Source organism: Phocoena phocoena, chromosome 13 (genome assembly GCF_963924675.1).
Source record: "Phocoena phocoena chromosome 13, mPhoPho1.1, whole genome shotgun sequence".
NCBI lineage: Eukaryota > Metazoa > Chordata > Mammalia > Artiodactyla > Phocoenidae > Phocoena > Phocoena phocoena.
The window spans coordinates 77,656,677-77,668,742 of NC_089231.1; the positions used below are offsets into that span (position 1 = coordinate 77,656,677).

The following is a 12,066-nucleotide window of genomic DNA, read 5'->3' on the forward strand; positions in this document are numbered from 1 at the left end:
AGGCAGCATTTAGCAATTAGCCATTGCACCTTAATGCAAGTAAAAATTTATAAACCTCAGTAAATGTTCACAACATTTGGTTCTTACATTTTTAATTAAGTCAAATGATTGATTTCTCTCTTCCTGTTCCAAAGCAGAGGGAAAGAAAGAATTTTTTTGTGTGATTTATTTGAATCTAAGCCTCACTATATTATCTCATGAACTCTCATGGTGTTCTGCCAGTATGTTATATAATCTTTTAAAACATTACATAATGCCTCGGATCTTAATATAGGTAGTCAGCCTTTACTCTCTTCTCTGAAAATGCAGACTACTATTAGCTGTCATCTGAAATTGTGGTAACTTCTGACCAAAGCGTAAGGAATGATTGCATCTGAATTGCAGAATAAGCACAAGAGGTAAGAAACTAAAAGATTCAAAGTTTATAAAGAAAGGCACAAACTCAATTCCTGGACACAAATTTGAAACAAGTAGAAACATATTTAGTTTTATTCCAGAAAAAACTAGTAGTAGAGAAAACATATGACATGCTCACAAAAGTAAAAAATACAGACTCAAGAGAATAAACTAATCTAAAACTGCCAGAGATAGAAATTTTCTATAACCCCAGAGCGAATATAAGTTGTCAGCTAAGCAGTTTCCTCTCTTGGGACCAAACTGACCTGAACCAAGTTACAACAAACGCAGTATTAAGTAGTGCGTCATTTTTTTAGTCTTCCACAAAAACTTACATTACCAACTAAAATTAGCGATTTTTTGGTGTTTTTAAGTTCGCTAATGGTGAAGAGGTGTTTGCTGGCCTTTATTAATGGGTAATTTTTCATGCAAAAGTTGTGGGAACTGATTTTTGAAGGCTTTGAGCGTTCTGAACACTGCCCTGTATATCTACCTTCTGAAGGTATATCTACCTTCAGGATAAGGTGATTAGTAAAACAAAAGAAGTGTACAACTTCTGTTTAAAACATGTTTTGCTTTGGTGTTTTAGAATTCCCCCTGAGGTACTTATCTGTGGGAAACAGGTTTACAAAGATGGAGAGCAAAAGCGTTCATTTACATACAGAAGCACTGAGACAAGGGGAGGAGAAAGCATCAGAAAATGAGGGGCCTGTGCAGAGTAAACACATACACAGCGGCCGTTCCAAGGGAACAAAATGAGCGGGGGAAGGTGGAGAGTGATTTAAGACACAAATTAGCTTCAAACAATGATGAACAAAATAAATATAGGAAAACTGAACTTTCATAAGTAAAAGGGATAAGTGTACTGTTGCCTTAGGTCTTACATCAAAAAATGGCAAGAGTCTGCTTGCCTCTTTTCTCAAAAAATTATACAAGTTCAGAGAAGTATCTCCTCTATTTCAACTTAAGGATTAAAGAAACCTACCACGCTTATAATAAAGGTAGAAGACCAACCAAGCAAGCAACTCTCCTGGTTTGCATCTTTAGCATAAAAGTAGTCTTTTTGCAAATTTCTGCCCTGTTGCTGCTACCTACCTCTGGGTTCTTGAGAGTCATCTCAATGCTGGCGGCAGGCCCAAATCCTGTGAGGGATTTAATGTGGATCTGTGTAGGCAGAGGTCGCCTGCACTGGCAGTACACTGAAAATGCCATGGACTTCAAGTATTGAATGTAGAAAACTTGTTCATCCTTCATTGTCTGCAGCATGTACTGGCAAGGCACAATCTACAAATACAAATAAAACTAGAAATAGAGATCTAATATGCTAACAAGGCAGTTCGAAAATGAAATGGTATGAATTCTTTACTTGAATGGGGGAGGCAACTTTAGTTTTAAAGTACAGAAATGCCAAACATCGTATAATTCAATCTTAATTCCTTTCAGTGACATAAAGTCCTATATTCCAAATATACCAGCAATTTAAGAGGAGGTGTCACTCTGCTGGTCAAGTTACACTGTCACTTAGAAATTACCCTGTTCCCATTTTAGAGATAAATTATCAATTTATTGTTGCCATGCCCCTAAATTTAAAAACTTGCTTTTAAATATATTTCTCACTTTTGTAAGGTTATACGCATAGTATGCATGGCATCTTTGGAATTATTGTCTAGTCATCTGAGGCACAAACTTCAAATCAATGAAAAACTATCAACAAACTATACTGGTAGCTTTAATTTCAATCTTTTAATTCTATAATATGGCTTGAGTTAAAGTGACAGAAAAACAAGATTCCAAACACCCAAGACATCATTTTTCACCTATTAAATTATAAATTTTTAAAAATTATTACGCTATAAAGCTGGCAAGGGTGCGCTGAAAATGAGCACGCTCCTTCACTCCTGAAAGAAATGTAAATAACTGTAACATTTTGGGAGAGGAACCTGGCATTAGTTATCAGTATCTTTATCAAAGAATCCACTTTAAGAAATGACTTGAAATGTGAAAGACAGGTTACACCTGAAGATGTTTATTATGGCTTTATTAATTAATTAATTAATTCATTCATTCATTTACTTATTTATTTATTGGTCATGCTGTGCAGCTTGTGGGACCTTAGCTCTCCGACCAGGGATTGAACCCAGGCCCCGGAATTGGAGGCACAGAGTCCCAAACACTGGACCGCCTTATAGTTGTATTTGTAACAGTGAAAAGGTTAAAAAAAAAAAAAAAAAAAAAGTAATTATATCTAACTGTAGAGAAACAATTGCACATGGAAAATATGCAGTCTATAAAAAATATGCTGCTTGGTGAGAATTTTAAATAAGGTGGAAAAATATCCATGAATAACTTCAAGTACAAAAAGACTAAAAATTATGTGAAAAGTATGATCTCAATTGTGTAAACAAACACAGAAAAAAGGCTAGAAAAACACCAAAATGCTAATAATGGCTGAATCTAAAAGGCAGAATTAAGAATACTTTTTTCTAATACATACAATTTTTAAAAAAATCATGAACCTGTTTACTTTCATAAAAACATAAACAATGTAAAAAATAAACTTGCAAATAGTTACCTGGAGAATGAAAGAATTTCTCATATGCTCAGGTAAATTATCCAGCATTTCTGTGTAGCAGCGCATCAAACTCAACAGCCAAAAATTTCCAGAAGTGGAGTCTTCCTCTGCGGTATAAGTGAAGGGGTCCACCATGTAAATGACAACAGCTGGAGGGTAGGCTTGGCTGTCTGCAGAGTCAGGCTCTGTGGGAATTCCTATCCTCTCCCTTTCTGTAACACTGCAGAGAGAGTCACTTATGAGATGCACAACATAAATATAAATTATACAAAATAAATCAATTCCAGAGCACACTGACTCGGGGACAATGATTACAGATTAAATGCAACATTAATATGTACCAAAATGAAGGCAAAGCAAATCAGTTAGCATCCAGATGGATGGAAAACAACAACATGCTCCTCTAAAATGAGATCTCTTTTTTTAACTCCCCCCCACCACACCGTGGCTTCATTCTACAAAGATGTTTTATAATGCTGTTACGTTAATAGTAAGAGCTTACTATTATCCATATATTATGTTCATATAATAAGAGTATTAACGGTAATATTAATTACATTAAGTATATTAATTAGTAAGTATATATTACCATTATACTAGTAATATAATAATAAGTTTTAAGGAGTTCTCAAATTTCTTATCACTGAACTACAGACTGACAGTTGTTACTCTCTGGAGGGAAGAAGAGAAATACCACCCTTTACAAGGTTTAGAGACTCATGAAGTCGAGGGGGCTGGGGGTGCAGAGGAAGAGTAGACAAGGGGTCCGAGCTGAAGCCACTCGTCTTGGTCAGAGTACCGTACCTTTCCTGTCCATCCTGTGAGGGCTGAGAGGAGCTCTGCCCAGGCTCAGTGTCTCCACCACAGCCTATGTTCCCTTGCGTTCTCTCTGCAGAGCTGGCCCCAGCGCTGGGGTTCTGCGCTCCGACACTACCACTGAATCCTGAAGAAGAGGTAGTGCTTATCTGGTTAATAATGGGAGCAGAGGCAGATGTCGAGGCTGGTGGCACAGAGGAACCAGATGCGGAGCTACTTGCTGCCAGGTTCACAGAACTGCCATTGGAGGTGGGATTAAATGCACTGCCAGCTGAGGGGGCTGCCGATCCTGGATTTGAAGCTAAAGGCCCCGCATTCCCAGGTGTAGCTTGTCCCTGTGCTGCTGCTGGTGGGGTCTGGTACTTAGGTGGTATCAACAGGCTGCTGTCGAGCTGCAGAGTGGCTAGATAAGGTGCTGAAAGTGTACACGCAGAGAGGTGACTTTAGGAATGTTCTGCAGTGTCTGGCTGAAGCAGATATTTAGAACAGTCACTTTAAAAAAATTATGCTTCCAGGTTGCATTACTCTATGACACCCAAAATGCTATCTCTACCACTGAACATAAGCTTGTAGGTTCTGTAAACATGGAAATAAACATGGAGTTACTTATTATAAATTCTGGGGAAGAGCCTTATTTGGGGGGGGGAGAGGAGAAAATCAATCATTTGTAACATTTGCCTTTCAGACTGATTCCATACGCATTCACTGAAAACGGAGAGGCCGTATATTCTACAGCCATCATGGTATATTATGCTCCTATGTGCGTAAGGCTTTGTAAGCATCTAAGATTCTCTTGGGAATCTGGGTTAAAATAAAGCAGTTAATACCAAGTCATGCTGCTACATTTTCGAAATGTGGAGTAAATTAGATATGACTTCCTTAGGCTACTGTAAATAGCTTTTAAAGAATATACATGCACATAAAAATTAGCATTTAACTACTTAGAATGCAAAAATTAGACCTAAATAAATACAGTAATGGAACACTAACATTTCCCAAGACAAAAGAAGTATAATGTGGCATGTCTAATAGGGAGCAGGGGGAATGATCTGCTATTTCTCAAATTCTACTTTGCCAAATACATCCCCATTTACCTAGGTGATGGCGGCAAACTTGCGCATAAAGTTTGAGTCTGGAATGATTGTCACTCTCCTCGCTGCCCCACGGCTGGTTAAACCACTCGCTCACAAGCTCTTCCGCCAGCTTCTGCGCCACGGTCTTCCCCACGCGCATGATCCCATCGCGCAGCACTTTGCAGATAGGCTTGTGCTGTCCAAGCCTACACATCTGACGGCACAAACCAGATCACCGTTTACAACAGGAACCACTCCTTCGTTCAGTACACATCGTTACCACGGAGATCCTTGACCATACACATGGAAGCATTTTCCTTTGTCTTTTAGCGTTACCACACGCAACCAAACCAACATTATATGCTGGTCCCTTCTGGTAATTATAATGTACCTGAAACTGTTCTCTGTCTCTCATGAATGTTTCTTCACCCCAACCACTTCCTCCAGCACAAGGGAAGATTGCTGAGCACTACCTGATTGCTAATGGTCAAATAAAGAATTAACCAGATTCCTGCCTACTTAGGCTGACTGAGACATATGTCCACTAAAACCTCTTAAGTAATCCCGACTTATGATGTTCTCCCATAAGATAACATTAAAATTTTATAGGCCATCTGTTACATTGTTAGAGACATTTGGAGATCACCAATAGCAAAGGCCACGGAAACAGTGGATATGCTGATCACTTTTTAAAAGTAAATAGTTGTTTTAGCACAATGAGATTCTGTTACTGACGTGCAGGACATTAAGTGGGTGCTTATGGCAGAGAATTAATATGCCTGCACAAAGTAAGCTACCTAGCTACCTGTTCACCAGCAGAAGAGTCCATATCATTAGCCCTCACTAGAGTTGATGAACAGGAGGCTTACCAAGCCCCTAAAAATTCTCTAGTGTACACTCTTCTGAAGCAGGTACGCATTACTGCCAAAAGAGCAATCCTAAAATGATCTGGCAGTCCTTTTATGTTTTGGAACTTATGTTGAAAGCGTCACTCAAAAGAAAGGCTGGGCTTTAAGATTGCTTAGACAAGTTTTCTGTGTTAGGGTAATTATGATTTAATATTATTAGGCATCATGAACCAGGCACTGTTTAGAAATTACTGTAACCAAGGATTTCCTTCAGTGGCTTAATTGATGCCATTATCTCATACTTTAGCATCTTCTCACTTCTTGGTAGCAACACATAAGTTTACTATTTCATGTGTACTCATACACTTATAGATAGTGAATGTTCCGTTATGGAGTATTTTTGAAATTCAACTTGGCATCTTATTTAGCAAACACTTTTGTAATGCTTATAATATGCCTGTCGCAGCTCTAAATACTTTATAAATACTAATTTCATTTATTCTTGTCAAATATAAAGATAACAGAAGTATAAGGTACAAAAACCTTATGTCTATGTACTTCAGCAGAAGAAATGTGGCACTAACTCTTCAAAGACAGACATGATTCTAATTTTTCAAAAGTAACAAGCATTTATGTACTAAATATATAAAATTATCTAAGTGGCTTTTATATTACTATGGTTATCACATTATTAATCTGTACCAAAATTTTAGTATTAAGATGAATGGAGTGTTAAATAAAACAGGGACATGAGTCATTAAACTTATTATGATTCAGAAATTTTCAAGCTAAACATTTTTATACTGTTTTCAGGAATTCCCCCCCCCGCCCCCGCCCACCCCAAGAGTAGATGTGCTTTCTTTTCATAAAGCTCATCTTCTGAACAACCACTATCCCCTGGTGAGTAATACTTTTAAACTTGAGCCCATAAATGGGGAAAAAACAGCTGACGGGACTTTAAGATGGGTGGTAAGGCTGGTAGAGGAAAATCTTTAAATCTAATAAAATATAAAAGCTAACATGGGAAAGCAATGTACTCCTTGAAAAACTTGCCAATGTAATCCTTTTCTTCATCCTCCAACTATGTGAAAATTTTCTTTGAGTCCTACTTTGAAAATATTTTTTCTTTAAAATTTAGTCACAACTAGAAACAACCTGAGGACTCATATCATACAAACAATTTTCATCTTTCATATCCTTCTCACCTCATATACAGCGCTCAAGTCCCTGAAAAAAGTTTTGGCTCCTTCGAGCAAGGCCTCATTTTCTGGACACACCACAATATAGGCAACATCACGGTGGCCCCCGTATGGGTCCAACAACAGCCTCTCCCAAAATGGCAAGGAGAATGGCGAGATGGTGAGGAAGTCCTTGTCATAGCCTACCAGCAGAGTGGGGATGGGCAACGGCTCAGGAGATTCTTCAGAACCTAAAACAAGATTGCAGTTTAGGAAAGTGCTTCAGGGTCTGTTTCCCACAACCTCGACAACTGAGAATTCTCTGGTGCATTAGTCTTATTTCTGGCATCAGAAATTTTATTGTAGGTTGACATGATACTCTTAAAAGTACTCTTCAAATCCTCTTATTACATGGCCCCTGATGAAGAACCTTAATTAAATGAGTCAGAACATGCTTATAAAGTTTCAGTAGGATCAGAGAGCAGACTAGAGCAGGTTAAAGTTAGTTTTCCAAACAGCACTATGTCGTTTCCTTTAAGAAACGCACTATAATCCTGACTATGAAGAAGCTGACAGAACTAGTTCAGAAGTTCATCCAGATGAAAATGCAGTGAGGACCAGGAAGATAAGGAGACCCTAACAAATGGTCTATTTAGGGATTATCTGCCCCACTGACCTTGATTATGCCAAAGACATTTAGAAAAATTATCTCCAAAACTGACTACTGGAAAACAGGCAGATTATAAAACTTAATAGTCAGGAGGAAAAAGGTTCTATTTTGTCAGTGAGGGAAGAACTTGACTAACTAAAGCTGCTTTTCATAGAACAAAAATCTGAAGGAATTTAAACAGGGGAAGGATTCTACCGTAGGTTCCCCGTCCTGCCATTTTGTGGAACTGCTGCCAGGTGAGTGGTCCCTGCACGTGCTGGATATTCTCCCAGGTCCTGCCCGTGCGCTTCTTCTGGATGGCGTCTTGGAGAAAGGGCTGCAGGGACAACAGCATACGGACCACATCTTGGGAGGAGAGCATGCTGATGTCCAGCACTGGAAGAGAAATGAAATGAAAAGGAAGGGGAATCATAAAGGGGGGCTGGCACACTCCTCTTCTTGCCATCATTGTGGACCTCAGTTATACTCCACGACAGAGACATCACTGGCAGCAGGGTCCACTTACAGTAGATTCTAAAATACCCGACTTAGGAGTCAAGAGGAAAGACAATCTTCTAAAGTAGAAGATAGTTTATTATTTATTACTGGAAATAATAAAAGGGAAAATAGTTTACTCTATATAAAAGAGGTTAACTACAGGACTGCCTAAAAGTGGAAAGGTAGATAGGCCTGACTTTTAAAATCATACAGACTTGTTTCCAAGGTTGTTCTTAAGAAAAGAGAGCGGCAAAAATTTCTTAATTATTGTTTCTTACTTTTAGTTTCTTAATTACTTTTATTTACAAAAATCCATGTTTTGATTATATGATGAGTGGGAAAAAGGAACTTGAAGCTTTTAAAAACTTCAAAAACTGCTCTTAATGAAAATATTTTCACAAAATACAAAATGCATAAAGAGAAAGATGACCTTCTACACAGGCAGAGGCACATGAAAACAGGGCAGAGGCAATGACAGGCCTGAAATTCATCTGTACAGAGAGGAAGGTAGGAGATTCATGGTTTCAGAACATGTTCTTCCTGAAAGAGGGTTTCTTAACCTAGAATTTGAAAAACCTCTGAAACTCCACCCCAAACTGCATATGCATGCATGAGCATAGGTGTATTTTACCCCAAGGGAGAAGGTCCATAATGCTCGTCAAATTCTCAAAAAGATCTGAAGGAAGAACTACTTAAGCTGGAGATGGTCAGCTATGAATCTGCACAGCTGGGTTCCTAAAGACCTTTCATTCCTCTAGCTTTTCTAGCTGATTAGGAAAGTGGCATGGATGGAAATCTGTGGTTTATTTACCAACTAAATCTGAAACACAGGGTGCTAAAGGGGTCTTAAGACATTTTTAGATGTGTCCCCACATCAAACACAGGCTGCAACTTGATGGCACAGAGTTTTTGTTTTTCAATCTGGAACGAATTTCTCAGGAAATTTCATATGCAAATCTGGATTTCCAGCTTCTCTTGAAAAACTGGAAAACTGCCTGACAGCCCTGGGGCTGAGGCCATCATATTCCTGGATGACCACCACTTGGAGCCAAGGAGTAGCTGTCCCCTTCAGACAGTTCTTGACGCTCCCCCGTGCCTCCCCCCACCCCAGCTGGCCTGAGACTGAAGCAGCATTTATCACCTTGATCTTCAAGCCTGTGCTTCTTTTCTTCTTATAGGAAAGGAAAAAGTAAAGTATCTCTTGTATCCATGGCTCTATCAGAAGTAGGAAAATGACACACCAAGAGAACCACAGGTTAGAGAAAAATAAAAGTAGAGGTAATTCTTTGTGAACTCTATTTCTGTGCATACAAAATAGAAAGTACATTGCGAAACGACACGATTTAGGTCGCTGACTTTTGCAGACCTGGATCTGCACATCATTCATTTACATCATCTGCCTGGTAGTTTCAAGCATCTGAATTTGGAACCCACATCTCGCCTACAAAAAAATGTGCTGTTCTTCATATCCAAAGATGCCACTACTGATCCACCCACACAGACTGTTTTTCTACCTGAAGGCCACTGTCTAGTAAAAGAAACCACCTAAGATAATCACCCACAATTCTTTAGGGGAAAGAGTTTAATTCATAAATTTATGCAGCGGAAATTGAAGGCCTGCTAAGTATAAGGTACTCTACTTAAACCTAAGCAGTTATAAAAATGAGTATGACCCTTGAAATACTTCCTCAGGAGTCTCCACCTCCAAGAAGTCTCCTTGCTTATATAACCTTCTCCCCTGCAAGACTGACGACTATTCTGAAGCAGGGTCCATGTTTCTTTCACACACAGACTCCTCCAGCTCGGCCTCTGCTCCCCCCTGTCTACAGAAACAGCTCTTACCATGGTCAAAAGACTGGTTTAATCCTTAGCTTAAAAGCCTGGCTGAATCTGAATGCCTGTTGACCACGCTCTCGTTCATGAAACTTGGTTACATGGCAGAACTCAGTAAAGCTCTGTCCCAGGCCCTCCTCTCTTTCCATACAGTCCTCCTCCCCAGTGAGCTCTCCTCCTCCTCCGAGCTCCCGACTTGGGTTATCATCTACGTGCCATATACTCCCTTTCCCCTGAGCTCCAGGTCATGAAGTCCCAAGTGTCTACTTGACACCTCTACCTGGATATCTCAAGAGAAATCTTTAAAACTTCCAAAACTCAATTTATGACCTTTCTCCCAGACCTGATATTCCTCCAGTACACTCATCTTTTTAAAATGATTTTATTTATTTTTGGCTGTGTTGGGTCTTTGTTGCTGTGTGCGGGCTTTCTCTAGCTGTGGCAGGCAGGGTCTACCCTTCGGTGCGGTGCGCGGGCTTCTCATTGTGGTGGCTTCTCTTGTTGCGGGGCACAGGCTCTAGGCTCGCGGGCTCTAGAGCACAGGCTCAGCAGTTGTGGCGCATGGGCCTAGTTGCTCCACGGCATGTGGGATCTTCCCGGACCAGGGATCGAACCAGTGTCCCCTGCATTGGCAGGCAGATTCTTAACCAATGTGTCACCAGGGAAGCTCCCAGTACACTTGTCTTTGAACGACACCACTGTCCGTCCAAGTATACATGTCACAAACCTGGGTGTCTTCCTTAATATCTCACTCTCCCTGATCCCCCAAATCCAACCCATTTCCAAGTCCTGCAATAATACTTCCCAAACATCTCTTGAATGTTTCCACTTCTTTTCCATCTCCTTTGCTAAGACACTAAGCCAAGCTACTGTTTCTTATTTCATCTACTGCAGGAACTTCTCAGTCTCCTCAAATCCATTCTCGCCATTTTCTAATCCACAGCCTACCTTAGAGAGTACATTTTTTCCTAACTATACAAATCTGATGTCAATGTCTCTTCGTAAAACCCATCATTGACTTAAGACTCTTCGGATGAAGACCCAGTGCCCAGCATGTCTCAAAAGGCTCTTGACAAGCTAGCGCTGCTGGTCTCTAGGCTTCTCTGAGTTCTCTGAAGGCCCCACGCTCTACATAACGCTGGGCCATTGCACTCGCCCCTCCTCTGCCTGGGACAGGGCTCCCCGCCCCCTCCCTCGTCACCCAGTTAACCTGTACTCATCGTTGGGATCTCAAATGTTACTGCTTCTTCAAGGAAGTGTCCCCTGACATACCGTGATTTCAACACTTATAATGGTTTGTAATAATATGCTTATTTATTTATTTGATTCGAATAATTAAATAAATAAGCGTATTATTTAATTGGAGGATGGAGGAGAAGGCTTATCCATTTTCCAAAATAGATTAGAAAGTCCCTGAGGGCAGGTACCTTGTCCCTTTCATTCACCATTTTATCCCTTCAGGACACATTATAGCATAGATAGTGAATCAATAAGGAAAGGGAACAGCAAGGCTGCTGCTCAGCACTCTTAGAGCCCAACTCTAAAGACGTTTATCAACTGGAGTTTTTTTTTTTTTTTTTCCCCTGGTACGCGGGCCTCTCACTGTTGTGGCCTCTCCCGTTGCGGAGCACAGGCTCCGGACGCGCAGGCTCAGCGGCCACGGCTCACGGGCCCAGCCACTCTGCGGCATGTGGGATCCTCCCGGACCGGGGCACAAACCCGTGTCCCCTGCATCGGCAGGAGGACTCTCAACCACCGCGCCACCAGGGAAGCCCTATCAACTGGAGTTTTTAAGACAGTGACGTGCCCCAGTAACCACAATGCAAAGTAAAATGTGATCATTGTTACCAGAGACACAAAATGCTGGGAAATCAGAGGAAAGAGAAAATACTCTGGTAAATGGATAGAAGGCTTCCTGGAAGAAGTATCATGGAAACTTGACCCAGAAGAATGCATAAACTTAAACTAAAAAGAAGACTTAAACATGAAAGGGTATGCAAATTATCAGTTTGTATAATCTAGACAACTTTTTTTCCACAAAATAATTACTCTTCTCTAAATGTGTTTCAATATAAAACATCTCCCCGTTCTTAACTTTAGGGTGATATCAAGATAGCTCTCACTTTAGTTATGTCTATTTTTTAATAAATGAAATTTAAAATTTTGTCATATATAACAAAGTAAAGAAAGTTTGCAAGTTATC

At 40.1% G+C, this 12,066-nt stretch overlaps 1 protein-coding gene across 2 annotated transcripts in view; it reads right to left on the reverse strand.

Moving 5' to 3' along the window:
- Positions 1-12,066, reverse strand: part of MED13L (mediator complex subunit 13L) — a 299,615-nt gene that overhangs the window by 18,512 nt on the left and 269,037 nt on the right. For both annotated transcript variants that reach the window (XM_065889573.1, XM_065889571.1), the window contains exons 18-23: positions 7,749-7,928; positions 6,911-7,134; positions 4,879-5,071; positions 3,773-4,199; positions 2,969-3,188; positions 1,492-1,680 (exon numbers count right to left, since the gene is read on the reverse strand). In XM_065889573.1, the coding sequence (XP_065745645.1) occupies positions 1,492-1,680; positions 2,969-3,188; positions 3,773-4,199; positions 4,879-5,071; positions 6,911-7,134; positions 7,749-7,928 (1,433 nt within the window). The remainder of the gene's footprint in view (positions 1-1,491; positions 1,681-2,968; positions 3,189-3,772; positions 4,200-4,878; positions 5,072-6,910; positions 7,135-7,748; positions 7,929-12,066) is intronic.